The 20199-nt window shown below is 34.4% G+C and overlaps 1 protein-coding gene and 1 long non-coding RNA gene across 2 annotated transcripts; one reads left to right on the top strand and one right to left on the bottom strand.

Moving 5' to 3' along the window:
- Positions 1 to 534: 534 nt before the first annotated feature.
- Positions 535 to 19721, top strand: LOC115440620 (equilibrative nucleoside transporter 3). Its single transcript, XM_030165009.2, has 7 exons — positions 535 to 1007; positions 6493 to 6647; positions 7868 to 8013; positions 12269 to 12706; positions 14133 to 14218; positions 14773 to 14969; positions 16079 to 19721. The coding sequence occupies exons 1-7, from the start codon at positions 777 to 779 to the stop codon at positions 16188 to 16190; spliced, it is 1365 nt and encodes a 454-aa protein (XP_030020869.1). The 5' UTR covers positions 535 to 776; the 3' UTR covers positions 16191 to 19721.
- Positions 19657 to 20122, bottom strand: LOC119190473. The gene is made up of 2 exons (XR_005112921.1): positions 19992 to 20122; positions 19657 to 19866 (listed from the first exon to the last, which is right to left on the bottom strand). It is a non-coding gene; the product is annotated as an uncharacterized LOC119190473 (long non-coding RNA).
- Between the last annotated feature and the right edge of the window lie 77 nt (positions 20123 to 20199).

Here is a 20199-nt window from a genome sequence, read left to right as displayed (position 1 = left end):
TTTTGCGGAATCATGTTTGTCTTTTCATCTCATTCACACGTCGTAGCGACGAGTGATAAGGTATACGACAAAACCACATTAAATTCCATACAAGGAAGCAGCATTACATTTTTATTATATACAATGAATTAAAATAAGGTGATTTATCTAACAAGTAGGTAACAACAGGCGTAGATAGACACGAAGAAGGCGCCTGCAGAATTTTACATTTATATACGGTATTACACAATTCCAATCACGCAAAACTTTATCATTGGCTTGAAATTTGTTACCCGCTTGCCCTCTAAGCCTTCTGAGTACCGTCTTCGAAATCCGTTATTTCATTGAATGTTTTTAGAGTTTTAGTAGCGATTTAATATAAAATCTAGTGTTCAACACTCGGTCTATTACTTTAAAGTCACAACACACTGTAAAGAAAATAAAGAAATAAGTTTGTCATTGTTCTGAGACCAAATTATTGCCAGAGCAAATATGTGTGATTGATTTTTATCGGGTATCTGTCAAAAGTTGTCAAATAATATTTATTTTAGTCTGTGGTCGACTGCAACAGCTGCTGGGCAGGTGTTGATTGTCTCGGCTACACAATATAAATAAAAAATACGATTATTCCATAAAAACACAGCAGGATACGCGTTCCGTCACACTATAAAATTGCTATTAATATTACAAATATTTTTTTTACAAGTGAAAACCCGTGACCCTCGCTAATATAGGTACTGTGAAAATAAAATTTGGCGAAAATATTTTTCTATGAAATAGGCCATACGCTAAAGACAATGGATGCAACGGGGTCTATAAATAACGAAGCCACTTTGGATAGTATTGAAAATGAAGAAGAAGTTATTGACGATTCAGAAGAACGGGAGCTAGTGACGGATTCATGTTCGACGAAAGTCTTGGATAATTCTGAACAGCCGCGAGACCGATATTGTATAGTGTACATACTATTCTATTTATTTGGAGTGACTTCGTTAGTACCATGGAATTTCTTGATCACGGCTAATGATGTAAGTATATTTATATATTTTTTTTACTTTTTCATTGTCCATTTGTTTATATTTGGACTGGAATATTGAAAAAATATAAAAAAAACGTACCGAAATTACACATAATATGCTATATTTAATACTATCTAATAAAACTACAATAATTGTTATTCAAGTTTTTTTCTAAATAATACAAACTGGCCACCAGATTGATAAATAAAAACTAAATGACCTCAAAACAGTTTATATTACTATTGTAATATATATTATTGAATTGAATTTGTTCAGTAATAAAATATCTAATTGTTAGCAAAAACCTAGCCTTGACTTCAGTGAGAGAGTACTATATCGTTAACTAATGACTCATTTATTGTTATAGTAAACAATGAGTTGTTTATATTTCATGTAATTAAGAGTAAATGAGTGTTTCTGTTTGTAAGATACAAACCCATTATAAAGGATTTAGATAGGACTTGCATAGTACTTATAGTAATTTATGGAAGGCACATACTTAGCAATATGATAGAATTTTATGAATATGTAGTATACACTTTATAACATTATGTTCAGTAGCATAGTTGGCGATATAGGGGTCCTATATCTAAAATTTGTTGGAGGCTCTTCATGGCAGTGCGAACTTTTGGTCATCTGCTTAGTTTATTACAGGTATGGGACAAAAGGGGCCCCAAAGTTTGGGTGCCCCATATCACTGATACGGCTGATATGGAGGTAGCTATGCTCCCGATTATGTTAAGCCATCAACATGTCTTAAAACCTGCAGTTTACGAATCAAAATAACCATACCTCTCCTAATGTAAAAAACTTCATTCTTAACATAATTAAGATGACTTAATTTGGTTGTATAAACATTTTTCTCATTATTAATTTTCAAACACACATCATGCCTTTATCCCCAAAGAAGTAGACAGATGTACTATCAGGACACCTTTTTGCCATGGTATTCCATCCCATCATGTTTTAGAAGATGAGCCTATTGCCATATCAGGTGCAAATTTCAAACTGTGTATAAATTTCACTGGAAACAGAACTCCTGGCTGATTTTTTTGTACTGCAACAATACGATCAACTATTTACATATCATATTTGGTGATCTGGTTCCATCTGGTTCTCTGCCTATCCCTTTAGGGATATAGGTGTGATGTGCATTTGGTTTTGGTGTCATTTGCAATCAAATTACCAGTGTTTTTTAAAATAGAAATAGGCCACACAAATTTTGACCACCTCACCTTTTGATTGATTTCCAGTACATTGACATATTATGTTGCTTCTAGATCAATGTTTTATTCTTGTTTTTTTTTGTATTAAGTTAGCGAAATAAGTGTTGGGACAGAAATCCCTAAGAAACTGGTACTTTATGCTAATATTACAACTTTGTATTCACAAAGTTTTCAATAATGCAAAACAAATAATGGTAAATAGAATTTTTATCTGGCTTATTCAAGCAACTAATAACATAGTACAGTACATAACTAAGTAGGACAAATGGTTACACAATCAATGGCTCTAAAATATGTATGTTGCTTTCTTTTTTTCTTTAGGGCCTTAACTTGTTTATTTCACATACTTTTGGCTTGGGTTCTTTTATTATTCTATACTTAAAAAATAAATGCTTCTTAATCATGTAAGTTGAAAATAGTTTATAGTGTAGTATTTTCTTTTTAGTATTAGTAATAATTAAGACAATAATAATAGTCTTAGTTATTAAAATCTTTTAACGTAAAGTAAACCACCTTTAAAAACACAAAAATAATTCTACATAACAGGTACATACTGCTTTCCCATTTTGTAGACAGGAAGTACCTTTTCAATGAAGTTTCAACTTCATTTGTTTAAGGCAATAAATTATTTTTTAGTTCATTTAAAAAGGTCATTCTTTTCACATTGTTTTTTTTACTTAAGGTTAAAAGGATGGTTATAATTTTTGATGCAGAGCTCTATTCTTATAGAGTGCTGGCTGGTTTAAAACATGTTCAAAATAATTCGTCAAAGGGAATCGAAAATTATTGTTGTTTTTACATTAATAATTTTTATCATTCTATTTTCTGTAATTGTATACAAACATTGAAGAATATCTCTCCACATTCTTAATTGTTTTTTTTTTTATTACATAAATAAAAAAATCTGCATTTTATAGTACATTTTATCAAATTGCAGAGGACACTTTGAATAGGATTATTTTAGATAAGTAAACAAATTAAGATAATCTTATTCAAATGAATAGGTTATTGACATTGATATGTTTTTTTTATTAATATAGATCTAATGGATTCACCAAATAGAGATAACATATAAAAATTGGTTGCACAAATAAAAATATTATCTGCGACATCATGGTATAAAAAATATGTGATTTGTGTTGTCAAGTTTTATTTTTACTAAATTAAATTCAAAGTGAATATTATAACTTTTTCAAAGACTTTTTTAGCTATATAGCATGCAACAGAATGTCCAAATGGAATAATAATGTTTGTATTACCAAAGATACTTGTTGGATATTTGCGTGATGTGAAATCGAAAAATATACGTACCTACTACCTACCTACTATGAAAGATTTGTCTTTTGGTTATCAGGATTATATTTTAACTGTTTGGTATACATGTATTTACTCTAAGAACTAGGAATTAAGGTCAAGTGGTCCTATTTTTGTCTACCAGATCGGTCTTTTTACAATTAGGTCGTTCTAGTCAAAAGAAGACGGGTTCACTCCGTAGATGGAAAAGGGTCCCCTAACCTTACCAAATGTTACCCTTGCCCCGCGAGGCAATTCTTGTACGCTTGGTCTCCACACCAAAATGCACGCCCATGCATGGGGGCATATTTGCCGCGACCCTAGGCACACTGTTCAGTGTGTATACTTCATGGTTGCTAAATACACATTGAGCCTATAATGGTTCATGAACATTTCCCCTTCCTCTCCCTTCCAACTATCCTGAGAGGGCTCCTTTTCCTTCCTCTTCTCTTCCTTCCCTCTATCCCCTCCCTTCTTCCTCCCGGGCCCGGTGACCGGATAGCTGTGGGTCGCCAGCGTGCCGGCCGTCGGCATCCTCTGTGATAACGGTAGGGCCCACTAAATTTTCCTAGGGACTGCCGTGGTTGCTAAGCCGGGGGATGCCTGTACCCCGATAGCAGGGTACCCCCGGCGATAACCAGGACTGCTCTCAAAAAAAAAACCGTTACCCTTGGATCTTCAACAGAACTAATCAAAATATTAGGTATGTTTACATGTGCGCCAAATATCGACAAGGTCACATTCGTGTTAAAGGGATACGTAATAAATACAACCAGCGCACCTGCTTAGCAAAGTTTTTGTGCCATGGTGTATTAGGACGAGCCTGTCTTCATACCAAAGACCGTGAAGAAATGATGATTCAGAATGATTCACCAATAATGAATTATTTGTTCATTCTTATTACATTTATAAATATATATTACCTAGTATAATTTATGTTTCCGCCAATGTTAGACATTAATATAAAACTATTATGCGGATTTTATCGCGGTTTCTATATTATAATTTTCTTCCGGCGTTTCGAAGACTGCAGCCTTCGTGATCACGGTCCAACCTGTGACCATAATGTCTGCTAAGTTTTTATTTTAGTTTATATAACTTAATGTAGGTTTTAGGTAGGTTTAGGTGTTAGGTAGATTAGGAACTGAATTAGCTCCGATGCAAAATGCTGTTCATTCAGCTGGTGGTGTTCAAATATGGAATGCCTACCCCATTCCATCGTATGTCCTAGATAATATAATGTGTAAATATGATGTTCGTGGAAATATTTGAATGTTGTTAACAACGTATTTCGCTAAAATTTTACATATTAATCGGTAAACACTGCCCGAAATATACTTTTATTTTAATACTCGCTTATCAAGATGTCCGCCCGTTGAGCAAAAAATACGCCTTCACAAGTTTAAAAATAAGGAACCAGTTTATCCGCAAATAAAGTAAATGCATCAAACGACTCCTCTATTAGAAAAACTTCAACTAATTTAATCAGCTTTTGCCTCCGCTCCATCGTTCAGCGTTATCTGGACTATTGGAATTCAATTATTCCAGCAAAAATAGCGATACAAATTAATTGGTCTTTCGTTGGCAAGTTTTAACTTTCAGCTTGATCTTTTGTTGGCAAGAGTTTGGGTGTATAGATTATCGCTTTTCTATTTCTGCCGAAAGTAGAAGGCGATCACAGTAGCCAGTACATGGGCAGTCTAATTAGTGATAGGTAACAAGGCCAAATTGCAGCAAAAAGGTCCTGACTAATCAAATCCATATTTTGCTACCTACTTTAAACACCATATAAGAGGTGGTTACCCTATGGGTATTAAGGAGACACAATTCCAAACTCCGGAACGATTCTTGACGGTAAACCACATAAGTGGCGAGGGGTGGCATTTTTCGGAAGGGAACCCGACACAATATATAGGTACTTATATGCATAAATGCGGTTTGCAAATCGTTCCAATGATAATTAGATTTTACATAAGTTGCGAAAGGGAAGCCGGCAGGAATTGGGTTATATGGAAGAGTCGCCAATTAACCCCATACCATTTTTTTTGAACCTGTGGTAAAACCTAACCCTGGTTTATATGGACTCTTCGCCATTGGACCCCATACCACTTTATTTGATCCTGGGGTCAAACCTAACCATTTAGTTCCACCAAGCACCCTATACAACTACGTCTCAGGCATTCATCCGTTACCTTTGAATCGTCAATATAGTGCATAGTATATGTATGCATATACAAGCGTATACATCATTTGCGAAGCGACATCCTGCCTCGTTCCCCTTTCCCTTCGATTAAGGTGGGAAATAGTTTCCTGATTAGCTGTCACTGCAGTTATTTCCGGCGAAGATAGATATTATAGTTCTATACTTTTATTTTTCTATACTAATATATAGAAATGGGAATGTGGATGTTTGTTATTTCATCATTCTAGAACGGTTAAGCAGATCTGGATGAAATTTGGCGCAGAGATAGATTGTATTGTAGAATAGCACATAGGCTACTTTTTATTCCGCGAAAACGTCCACGTGAGTGAAGCCGCGCGTAATAGCTTAGTATGCAATAAGTAGTGGGCACGTAACATAGTTGACACAGTTTAATTAACGAATGGTAGCGATGTGGATTTTAATCCTGGAGTTACACTAGTGATATAATAGTTGTTTGTATCACTGACTTTTAACTATGTTGCGTATGGAAGAAATTCAACCATATGAATAGGTTAAACACTGATGAATAACCTTAATTTATTACGGCTATCAATAGACCATTCCAATTGCAATCTCGAATCCGAACCCAAGAATAACCAATCAAAATAAGTCACTTGTATCTTAAAAAAATGTACTGATTGTTCGGTTTCTCGATGGATTGAAAAAAGCGATTGCGATCATTTATTAAAATCGTCAGCAAACAGCCAGTAGCTAAAATTAAAATTTATTCACATCTCGAAAACCGCATGTCAACGCCAAACATTGGTTCCAGTATTGGATGTACAAGTTCCGCGACGTGACGCCCAACAATCTGACCATGGAGGTGCGCAAGACTCAGTTCCAGGCGGAGTTCACCTCGTACTTGAACGTCGCCACCGCCATACCGAACTTGATCTTCCTCATACTCAACTCCGTGTTTGGACATCTGTAAGTATACATCACGGCTTCTCCTTTTCACGTGTAGGCAGAGGTATAAACTTCGTCAGCTGTTTTAGGTCCCATTTTAATGTAATGTGGAACGGGTCAGCTATTTACTGGGCAAAATTCCAAACCCTGGATAATGATCAGAAAACCCAATAATTCTACCTGACTTCTACACTACTAAAGCATATTATGCAGCCATTAACAGAACACACTTGGCGATAAAGTGGCGATAAGTGAGCAAAGGTTGCACTATTGTTCATCCCGTCGTGGTAAAGGCGAGATGTTTTTATGTTTTGATACAGGAATTATGTATTTAAACAGGAAATATAGTTGCTAATTGGTATCTTCTACGGTATTTCAGATTGTAATTCACTATTAATAGATGCAGCAATAGACCACATTCACTTGTATCTTTGAAACGAATGGAGTTACGGCGAAATCTACTTTATTCCTTAGAATTTGCCAATTTGTCACCCATCTTGTGTATTCAGTGCCATACAAATAGAAGATGCGGCCCTTGTTTTCTTTATCTATTCCTTTTGTTAACATTTTAAACACATTCCTAAAGAAACGTTATCAGGAATTCCGTTTGAAGTTTTTTTTTTGTTTACTGGTGTTAAGGGTATAACGTACTAAGAAATAGGCCATGCTGTTTGCATCTAAGAGATAGAAGGTGTAAGTAATTATAATGGTTTGTTTCTCGAGTTCTGAGATGTGCACATAATTTTTGTAATGAGATAAACATTTATAGAGCATAGTATAACGTCTTGATGAGGCTAAATCATAGCTTTAGATCCACGTACGACTACATTTCCAAACAACAGCAATTCTAAAAAAGCACACATTTTGTCTGTTAGTCAGCCGCAAGGAAATTTTATTCCATACTTACCACCTTTGATCTAGTGGCGTAATCTCAGGAATTGATTCCTTCCTAGCCAAATTTGGGCCATGGCTGTTGATCTCAACGGAGATCAGTCAGGTACGCAGGTCATATTATAGTGCACAAGTATGTGCGCAATATACAGGTGCACTCTTTGTTTCTTCAACCTTATAGTCTAGTGAGACGGCACTACGCCATGACCGGAGAGAGGTGCAGGACTAACGGCTTTACGAGCTTTACCTCAGGAATAACTGTACCCCAAGTTAAGAAACTCTGATCTAAAATCTCGATCATCGCCTGCTTGGCTACTTAGCCAAAAATATAATGAGAATCTTGTCCGCAGAGTGTCCGTGAAGAGCAGGCTGCAGGGCTCACTGATCGTAGTCACCATAGCGTTTCTGGTGACTACGTCGCTGGTCCAGGTTGACACTGATGAGTGGCAGAACGGGTTCTTCATCATCACTATGGTCACTGTTGTCATCATGACTGGTGAGTCATATTTAATTTTGTCTCTTCCTTTTTTCTTCTAGTTTTATTAGCAATTACTTTTACCTAAATATGGCAATGAAGGTTATATTAATCGGTGCTCAATGGTTTAAAAAAGCTTCTCGTTGGTTAATATAAACATTTTTAGTATTCTATTTTGCTGGAATGATGTATTTCAACATCTTTATATGGGCGAGTGGGATTTCAGGAAGTCAAACATTCTCCCGCCCTCCATAAGCCTTAATGTTTTAAGGCCGGCAGGTCATCGATGATTCTTTTGGTACTGTGGTTGTTTATGTGCGATAGAAATAATATAACCATTTTCACTACTTTAAAATCTATGCACTTGCTTGCTTGAAAATGAATTCGTATTAAAATAAAATTGTAGTAGCAAAGTTTCACAGCCAATTAATGTGACTAATATATAGATTAGCAGTTTTGTTGTTAATAATTTGATAACTCGATCTAGTATTACCGGCTGCCAATGACATATCGCCTCTGTGTTACAGATAAGGAAATTTATACGCGAAATTTTTGTTAATTTGATAATAGATTAGACCAGGAATGGCGGATCTTTAATGGTTAACGTGCAATTATTTATAAAATTAAAAAGTAACGCGCCCTCCAGGACCGGTTTTATCTAACCGAGTGCTCCTTTTTAGCGATTTTTTTTATGACCCAACTATGTTTTTGTTCTATTTTTTATCGGTGCTCAGCAAATTGGCTTCACTGCACCCGATGTTAAGCGAAGTGAAGTCCAAAGATACATATACAATGTTTGGCAAATTATTTGCGTACCCGAATTATATTCTGCCATGCCACTACTAGCACGCGTGTTGGCTATCTCTCAGTCCCCGTACTAGACTTATCATGTAAGGCCTCCGCGCCGCACATAATTTTAATGAAGCCTTTGCCTAGAAGTGTTATAATAGCGTGGCTTGCGGGCAAAGTTCCGCAGGTCCCCTAGCTTTAGCGGCCCTAAAAATTTATTAAGGTTTATGAACTGGGACCTATAAAAGGTCGCCGGAAATCCATATAGATATAGATTTTATCTCTATCTATCTTATATAGATTATCTATCTATCTTACAAGGGGCTTCATTTAAATTATTTGCCACTGGGCCTTTGCGCCATAGTTACATCACTGCATACGCCTTATAAGGATGCCTTGCAAAATCAAATTATGAGGGGGACATTGAAATTTGAAACTACAGTCCGTGTGCTACAGCGTAGTATGCCGGTGAAGGATTGAATTAAATTGTTCATAAATGATCGAGTTCTTAGGTAACAAACACAAAAAAAATACACATCGAATTGATGGCCTGCTCTTAATTTTGAAGTCAGTTAAAAAGACAAAAATAGTACTTAATCATCTGATAAACTTGGGATATATAAACGTTGAAAGTATTTGGGGCGGAACCTTCTGTTCTTTTGTTCCAAAAGGGAAATTTCTATCATAATACGCTAATTCTTTAAGGTTATGTTATAGGTTTTTCTGTATTAATAGATCTTTAAAACCTTTATCGTTGTCAACCTCAAACATATTTATAATTGGTTGTGGTTAAGTTATATTACATTTAATTAAATATACATCAGTGGCGAAGGGTGACATAATTCGAAAGAGAACCCGATACAACATGTAGGTACTACTCAATTGCGTAAATACGGTTTGAAAATCATTCCAATGATAATTAGATATTACATAAGTTATGAAAGAGAAGCCGCTATATACATGCATAACAGTTGATCTAATTTATAGATTTATTTTAAATCTATTCTGGATATTCTTTTTCTATTTTGCTTCTTTTAGATTCTTCCATTAAATCATTCAAACATCTAATACATGGATTTTCCAAGATTCGGTTGAGTTTTAACTATTTATTTGCATTAGATAAGGCTTTTAAGCGCTAAAGTGACTCAGTGATATTCCAGAATGATTCACCATTCTGATAACATGTTTCTCTCGTCTCGTGTGATTTAAAATTAGTCGCTTATTATAATCCTTGTTTATCATGATATTCATTATTTATTCTGGTGGTAAAAAAAAAATTAAGATTGGTCTAAAGTATTTCCGTGAATATATTTTTTTGGCTTGAATAACGCTACGACGCATACCTAGATTATACCTACCTGATCTATTCTTTTGGAGTAAAAGGTACATACCTATACTCTGTCACATCTTAATTTATAGTCTTTTTCTTCAGAAACTATATTTTATTGTTTTACGCGTTATTTTTAATGTGTTTTTTAAACTGGGGCAGTATGTCTGTCTTGGGAAACATTAGGTCTGCGTCCATAGGCACGAAAGGCTTCTTGAAAGAAGAGCGAAAAGAAGATGGAGAACACATTAAAAATCTATCGTGTTAGTTTTTGCGTTAGTACTCTATTAAGTTTCCTAATTGTAAAATAAAACGTTACTAAATTTTTCCAACTTCTACTATTCTGATTTTTTTTCGATATAATGATATATACTTTATATAAAGTTAAGTCATTGGCATTAAAAAAAATATCAATATCTTTTTATGGACGACTCAGGCTTGACCAAAAAATATTTTTTTTTTTTCCCCATTTACACCTACCGTTTTCTAAGACATTTTTGTATCTTGTATGGTTTCGGATTCACCCATAAAGTCCCAGCTAAAAAAAACACTCTGTATACAATATTTTAAATGCACAATTTATACTGGAGTCTGGAATCTCTGATGCCAATAGCATCACACCCTATCACATGGCATCTAACATAGCTGCTAAAATTGGTATGATGACGCCTCTGCCTACCCATCGAAAGCGATCAATTCATGATACTATATATGTAATATGTATGTATGTTCTAAATACAGTGATTATTACGCCACGTGTTCGATATCAATGCAGTGCAATATGTTAGACGACCCGTGGTGTCGATCTGACCCCGTGTTTGCGTGTCCTATGTAGGTCATGCGATCTATTGATGACATTGCAATGTATGCGTTTGTTTATGTAATGTAGGTTTAGGATTATGGATTTAAATTAATGATCTCAATCGCTTTTTTATCGATCAAGAAAATGGATCAATCAGTCAGTCGCCCTGTGACTAAGAAGTCCTCGAATCGTCGTGAGAAAATTAAAATATAAAAACCGCAGTTACATCCAATATATAGTTTAATTTTAATGGACCAATAAGGATACAGCTTTTTGACATGCTTACAAATGGCTTATTTTGATTGGTGTATTCTCGGGATCGGGTTGGAGATTAAGATTGGGATCGTTTCTTCAAATTTGACGTGAAATAATCGAGTATTTATCGTGTGATCATTATTGCATGATTTGCTTGTAGTTTATATATTAATATTTTTGCGGCATGTTTCTAAGTAAAAAAAAAATAGTACTATTTTCTATTTAGAACATATTTACCCAGACTACCTCGGTGGCGTACTATATTAAGGTACGACTGCAGTGGATGAGAACATGAGTTCGATCCGGGTTGGGCAAAGTGATATTAGGTTTTTCTACTTAGTTTCTATTATAAGGATAGATGGCGTGAGTGTGTTTTTTCAAAGAAAACATAGTAATGCCCTAAATTTTTTTGAAAAAAAATAAAAACTGGTTTTAATAATAACACCCCTGTTTGACATGTATACTCAACAAAACGAAGCCAAAAAATACAAGTAATACACTTCACCCCTCGATTGTTAATAACCACGCGCTTTCAAGGGATAGTTTGTCGTCACAAAAAATGTCACCCGATCCCTTTTAGGGAGCACGTGATGCACAACTTCCTTAAGGGACCGGGTAGGTAAAGTTTACAAAAAAACGTTAACTAATTTACATTAACTCTTGGTCTCTCGTGGCTCGCCGGCGAGCCAAGACAGCTACATGACATTTGCGTGTGTCACGGGATTATAACCTTATATACTACATAATAAGGTTATTTTTCCGTCACACGCGTAGCTGTTTGACAAGTCATGACGGGTTAATAGGGGATCTTGACTTATGCAATGATATATTTACGTGTTAAGTAGTTTTTTCTAGTTCTCTTGCTTGATTATAAATTATGTTTTTGCAGTTACCTTACTGATTTTATTATATAATTTATTATCATTCGGATTTTAGTCTTTTTCAGTAGCGAGAATAATTCTTATTGCCCCGATTTAAGAATTAAGAAATTATGTTGGACTCCCCATAGCAATTGATTGATTGATATGGCCCAAATAAGAGGCTTTGCAGAGCGTTAAAGACGTGGATAGCCTATTAAAATTAACCCAGCCTTGTCTTACCAGGTGCCGCTGCAGTCTTCATCGGGGGTTTAGTGGGGATCGCGAGCCGCTTCTCAAAAGAATACATGGCGGCTGTAGTAAGCGGGCAATCACTGGGTGGCATCATCGCAGCCATAGCGCAGATCATATCCCTGGCCTTCAAAATATCACCTCTCCACACTGCGCTGATATATTTCATCATTGCTGACGTCATGGTTATTACGTCATTAGTGTCCTACGTCTGTCTATACAAGATAGACTTCTTCACGTATCACATTCTGCGAGGTTCGGGCGGTATGGCCACGAATCGGCATAGGGAGGTGTCCATGGTCAGCATCTTGAAGAAGATATGGGTGTACGCGTTTAGTATCTTCACGGTGTTCGCTATAAGCATGGCTGTGTATCCAGCAGTGACTGTGCTGGTCGAATCGCATCCAGTCACAAAAGGAACGGATTGGAACAGTGAGTATTTATACTTATTTGAATGTTATTCGTCATTGAAATGAAACTATTTTACGGATTATTTTAAATAGTTTTATTACGTCTAACATTCGCGTAAATATAAGAAATCATTATATCATCCTAACGTCTAATACGTTCGTATGTATCCCTCTCAGTAGTAGAGGAGGCCCGTACAGCAGTGGAACAGTGTATGATACAGGGCTAATATTATTATATCTACTATAATAGTAACTGGTTGGTATATGTATTTGAGATTTTTCGAGTAGGTATCACCGCGTTGGCAAGCACATTTAAAGGTATTCTTAACAAATATCTATTGCTTGAACGCATATCATTGAGTCATAAAAGTCGCGTGATTGTCCTTGGCATAATAATTACAATAACAATATCTAAGAATGATTTTAGATTTAGATTTGCAATTTTGTTATTAAAATAATGTAGCACTTTATTGATTATAAATTATGGCGTATTTAGTTTTTGAAACCGTTGTGGTACTGTTCGACTTGAAGGACCAAAAAATATTGTGAGAAATTTTCTGCTCGAAACCACGTGTGCGTCCCAACTTACAAATTTATGCTCTATGTGAGGGTGAAATTATTCCTTATAACCATGCGGCGTAAATATTCATACATATAATCAGTAAAGTATGATACTTGTAGCTCTGATTTACTGTGGGGTTATAGTGAAAGTGCTATTGAATCAGGCCTACAATGATTTCTAATGTAAATTTAATGTGAAATTATTTTCTCTAATATCCACTGTAGTTAGACCCCTCCCCTTTCTGCTCTTAATTACCCCATCAAAATATTAAACTTATACATATAAAACAAAGTCCCCTTTTTTGTCTGTCTGTATGTTATAAATTTTCCCAAAATCTGCTGACCGGATTTTTATAAAATTTGGTATAGAGATAGTTTAAGGTTATAGGGTACTGTCTATCCCGGGAAAATATAAAGCGGGATTTTTATCCCGAAAAACTATAACGCGGGTGAAGCCGCGAGCAAAAGCTAGTTATTCATATAAAGCGTGATGTTTATATTTGATAACGTTATATTTGCAATCAGCTAATTGTAACTGATAAGCAAATTATTACTGAAAACAAGGATGTTGTATATCAACAAAGTATAAAATAAGATTTAAATAAAAGTATTCAACTCGAATGCGCATTTGGACTAACCGTCGTTTTCAATAAACGATCCATATCCCTTTTCTCAATCCATCGCGAAAATGGACCAATGAGAACACAGTTTTCTGACATACAAATCATTTATTTTCATTGGTTAATTCTCGAGATCGGATCAAAAATTAAGATTCGAATCATTTATTCAAAATGGCTGTTACTTTTGTCGCTTCCGATGGACCTACCACTGTTAAAACAAATGTACTTATCGCCTAAATACCTGATCGAACGCGTTTTACTTTTCAGACATATATTTCGTTCCGGTGGTGAATTATTTGATCTTCAACTGCGGTGACTATGCGGGCCGTCTTGTCGCCGGGTTTTTGTTACGGGTTAGTAAAAGCACAGAGTATATAATAGTACTACGTATATATTAGGCAAGGTTGCTAACCGTACTGTAAAGTATTATAATTTTTAAAAAGTATACAACATACTTTTTTCGTCATCGCTGGTGAAAGTAGTCCTTCACCTTTAAAACGAGCAGTAAGTGCTAAGTCCATTGACACGTAACTTTGAAGATCCATAGGTGTGTTATTGTGATACGTCTCAGCAGTTGGTTCCTTTAAAAAATATATTATAATTTTTCGATTTCTATTTTTTTCGTACAAAATGTTGGCAATCTTGTAGTATTAGCATGGAATACCAAAGAACATAATACTGTAATTGGTATACGTGTGTACCTATTAAAAAAAATAATAAGAACACTAGTCAATTCTTTAATTATCGATGTCATAACTATCGATATATTGAACGGTATCGATATAAGAACCTGTTAAAAATAATACTCTAGTAATGACTAGTGTAGTGACACAAACGTGTTTAAATATCGATGCAATAAACTATCGATATATTAAACAGTATCGATATAAGACCACTCTATCCTCAGCCGGACAACCAGTGGATAATAGCGGGCGCGAGTATCCTCCGCGTGGTGGGAGTGCCGATGCTGATGTTGTGCAACGCGCAACCGCGCCGACACCTGCCCGTCGTGTTCCTGTGGGACTGGGAGTACATCATCATCATGATCATCTTCGCCTTCACGAATGGATACCTCACCAACATCGTCATGATTAATGCTACCAGGTAACTTACCGATACCATACCATTCTAAATCTTAAGTTACCATCCATAACGACACAGGAAATTTATTTTTGAGGCCCTTCCTGTGCTTGTCACACGTGGCTACATTTGCCAGATCCTCTCCTTGGTGTTACGATGTTTTGCACTATTACACATATTTTAAAGTTTTTTTGAATTACAATTAATGTTCTGTGATTTAATACTGAAGATTTAGTTTTGTGACATCACGAAATTTATGATCCCCGCCCCTATGTCACATAATTTCACTTCGTTGACTTCCTCCCTCCTCTTAAAATGTAACGTAATGGAAGATCCCTAATATACCGTTCCAAGTTCCTTAAGATCTGTTCTTATTCTAAAACGAAAATTATTATATAATATGTAGAAAGGGAAGGGTTGGAATCATTAATTGTCAAAATTGGGGAGTGAAGAGTGATTTACAATTAATGAAAGGTTTTTGTTGTCGTTATACTTAAAAATACTGAGTATATCCAATGGAATTCTATTGCATTCCTATTTAATTCTTCATAAGTCAACATCTAAAGCAAATTCGTATCTAAGCCTTTTTAATAAAACTATTTGCAACTAGGAGGCCAAAAGATAATAGTCAACAGTAATTATAGATTTAGACATGTATGTAAGTAGGAAAGCAATAAATATTGATAACCTAGTTAGTTGTAGTTGTATAGTATCTCGAACTTTCGCCCTTATTTATCGACTTTAATATCAGCTCATTAATGCATTGTAATAGAGTATTAATGTTTCAAATAATTCATAAACAGAATATATTATTTAGAGAATGAAAAAAATATAGTATTTATCGACTTTAATATCAGCTCATTAATGCTTTGTAATAGAGTATTCATGTTTCAAATAATTTACAAACAGAATAAATCATTTAGAGAATGAAAAAATATAAAGTATTTACTTTTGATATTCTATAGTATTTGGTGTAAATGAGGATATATGAAAATAACCACTATTTCTTTAATTAATTAGATTTGGCTACGTTTCTAAAATAGCTAATATCCGAAAACAATTTATCAAGTAGGTCCGTAGGACATCAATTCATCAACATTTGAAATCAACAAAACTTAATACATTTGTTACAGAGTGGTAGATCTGCATGAAAGGGAGAAGGCGTCCTCTGTGATTGCGACAATGCTCAGCGTCGGGTTGACGGTCGGCGCGGCGGTCGGTATGCTGCTTGTGCATCTACTATAAGTATATGCTTAGATACAATGGCTAAACGATTCGTTTTTATTAAAAAAAAAGTGGTTGGCCAACTAGTTGGGCGAATGGATATTATCTTACAAAAGTGGTTGGTCAACTAGATATTACATTAAAAAAGTGGTTGGCCAACTAGTTGGACGTCTGGATATTATATTGCAAAAATGGTTGACCAACTAGTTGGACGACTGGATATTATATTACAAAGTGGTTAGCCAACTAGTTGGTCGACTGGATATTATATTTTTGCAATCAGTTCACCGACAAAATTTTAATTGCCGTACTAGTTGGTTAACTGATTTAATAATTTATTGTCATGTTTGACAAATCTAATAGAAAAATCTGTACTTACAATACATGTATACAGATAGCGTGTCGTTTCGTTAGTAATTTCAATTATAAGGACTATACGCTGGCGGACTTGATCACTTTTAATTGTGAATGGATGAATATTATATGGAAAAGTTTGCCAATTAAGTTGACTATGCTGTAGGTGTATGTATATTTATTATTTATTTTAATACACAATCTGAACACAATCTTTAGATTAAGCGAGAATAAACCAATCAAAATGCGTGGTCTATAAGCTGTCAAACACACAGTAATCTGATTGGTAAATTTTTAAAACCGATCCAAATATAAGAATCGATTATAGAAATCGGCTGCATAAAAGTATTAAATTGACATTATTTTTACGTAACTCGAAAATATAAGAATTGGTACTTGATACATTAATCACGTAGTTATAGTTAAGCTCAAAAACAGCGGTTATAAACGCACTACTCATATCGTATGTATAAAAATAACACCCTGTGTATTTAAATTTTTGATATATTCTCTACGAATGTAAAAAATATTCTTAAGGTCAAGCTTTACTAGAGATTAGGAAGCTGTACGCCATATATACAACACGTAAGTTGCATTCATGCGTAATACTGTTTTGACAAGTGACAGCTTAAACTTAAGTCATTTTTTACTATGGCAACTTATAGCTGGCTCATTATTACAAGATTCTATGTATATTTATGTTGGAAAAATAAGATTTATTTGTCATGTTCGTAAAATTTGTAAGATAATAATTCATGGTTTCTTCTTTATTTTTCTTCAGGGAATATATATATTTTTTTTTTTACTGAAAAAGACGGAAAAAATATAACAAATATAGATCCTTGTAACAGTGAGCCAGTGATATTCTACATCGCTGGTAACTCTCAATTATTTATATTTTAAGGCATATTAATAAAAATATTGTAATATAGCATATCATAAACATTGACTCAAATACATAGGATATACGAATAATGACTCCTTTATAACCGGATTCCCAAAGCACATTCCTTCTAGCCGCCGTTTTCAATAAACAATCCCAATCGCTTTGTTCGATCTATCTCAAAAATGGACCAATCAGAACAGTTTTTCTGATAAGCAAATGTTATTTTGATTGGTTCATTCTCTGAATCGGATTAAAGATTGAGATGGAGATCGTTTATTGAAAACAGCTGCTAGTGATATCAATCTTGCATTAATAATTTACTTAATTTAAAAAGTTTAACTGCCTTTGTTAAGCGCTTAATCATTTTACCTCTTTGTTTTGTTTCGTGCCACTCTTAAATGAATGGAAAGTGATACTGATTCGATCGATTGCGTTTAACAGGTTTCTAGATCCCAATGTCAAAATAATTATTCCAAGGTTTTAGATAATTTTGGATACTAGCCTATGTGTCTTGCCGATCAATGTAATAAGTGTCTATAGATAAAATAATTATAAGATGTACTTAATAATAACGCAACCACAAAATAGCATTTTTAATATCATTTATTCCCATATTTGTCTCGAATAACTTATCAAAGCGGCTGTAATGATGTAGTTATATTTTATGGGTTTCAACAGTAACCTTTAACTATTAAATGTTTTGTCTCTTTCTTCCTTTCTTGAGGTATAGGAATGAAAGAGACAGAACATTCGACAGATAAAATGGTTTTGTATGAAAGTAAACGAAGTATATACTCGTTAATTATAAGTATAATGTGTATAGTTAAATATTAATTGATATTGTGTTATTCTGTGTCATGTATTGAGTAGTTGCTTTTTATGTAATTCTATGAGAATATTGGGTATAAAAATATCGTGTTTGAAAGATCAGTTAATCTATATTGAAAATATTTAAAATATTATGCATTTGTGACTTTTTCCAGTGTATGTTTAGGAATGTTGTGTTTTAATAATAGTGCAAAATAGAGTAATGTCGAAAGCAACAGGTTGATATCAAAATAATCTGTCCTTTTTACTGTAGCATTCTTTATATATTGTATATGTTGACATTCTTACCATTCCATCCGTTCCTATTAATTTATTGCATTTTTTGACATTATACTTTGCCTTATTGCAGAGTACTAAATACAACCAATTTTTATTTATTATGCAAGTAGTTTGAATATGACGAATAACAGTGGGTGTAGATAAATGATTGTGGTTACCAGTTTCATTTTTAAGTTAATTACGTTTTAGGTAATTAGTTAGCAGAAGGAGGTGTAAATAATATATGTTTTTTTAAAATAAGTTCGATCTCAAATATGTTTTAATTTTTGTAAACGTAATCATTGCACACTTCGATACCTCAGTTCCAAAGTGTACAATGTCAATATTTTACCTTTTTAAGTTTAAATTATAAAACTGAAATATCATAAGTATGTTAAGTTTGTAATTTACTCAGAATACTTCTGTAGTAGCAAAGGAGAATGCCCATTTTTGTATGAAAGTTGGGCTACGCTTGCGTCTGTACAAAACCTTTACTAAACTATAGGGAATATATCCTAAATCTTATATAAATTAAAAACAATTGGATATTCGATGGGGGTTCGGAGTAATCAGAATTTTATTAACTCGGTTATTTTGAGGTTAAGTATGGACTGCAATAATGTACGGTAGAAAGTACCTACGTGTCTAATTAAGTTCAGTATTGCAGTACCTACTTGATATTGCTATAAACAATTATTGGACATTCTTTTCACTTAGCTTTAATCGCCCTTATAAGAAACTGATAGGTATTAACATATCTGATAAGACGAAGCTCCAATAAAACTTCTAAGATAGTATGGCGGAATATGAATTTTTCCACTAAGCATATACTACCCGACCCTTTGTGTAAGTACATATTTTTCTGACTTATGACTTATTCTATTACATGGATTAACTTAATCTTTATTTTCACCTACCATTATCTCATTTCAATATGGCTCCAACATATATTGTAGAATAAATTCAGCTTAGTTTTTATGACCGGCCGCATGCCTGATGCCAACCCTCTTTGGAGGATTCCGATCCCAGGCAAGTCATGTCAGAAACACCGAGATAAAATGTTGCTTGGCCTGGAAATCGAACAGGAACCCAGGAACTAACTCCACAGCCTAATTAGACTAATAGTTACTTATCATAGGAAAATAAAAATAAAACAAGAAATACGAAATCCGATGTATATTTTTATATAGATGTGTATTTATGATAGATATGGCTTCCCAGAAAACAGACAAGAACTTGATGCGGCCGCAACACGCTTATAATACTGCTGAAGTGAGTGAATGACTTCTTGCAGTGCTGCAGTTGTTGTCTGTAAACCTCTCTATTAACTGCTCTCCAGCAGGCAGCACAAATTCATTCCAGCCTTGAAACCTGAAATATAATGTAGAAGTTGAGTAAACATGTTCAGATTATTATTATTGTTAAACTGTGTTCTTTAGTTTTTGCAAGATTTTTCCCACATTGTAGGTCGGTTAATAATAATCTACATAACTTACAAATTGGATAGCTTGTCTGAGAAATATAATTATCGTTGCTGTGGCATCGCAATGGTGCAGTTAATTCGCCGCCGGAATATGTCGTCTCGATTAACTGTCCTGGGTCTAGGTTCTAGACGACTTTGTGTTGCTAACTAAAAGCCTTCCGTCTCAAAGTTCGGAACACACACTATACACCTTGTTTCTGAACAGTGAATTTCTCGACTCA

Source organism: Manduca sexta, chromosome 24, assembly GCF_014839805.1.
Source record: "Manduca sexta isolate Smith_Timp_Sample1 chromosome 24, JHU_Msex_v1.0, whole genome shotgun sequence".
NCBI lineage: Eukaryota > Metazoa > Arthropoda > Insecta > Lepidoptera > Sphingidae > Manduca > Manduca sexta.
The sequence above is the reverse complement of the archived record's forward strand: the minus strand, read 5'-3'. Positions and strand labels throughout refer to the sequence as shown.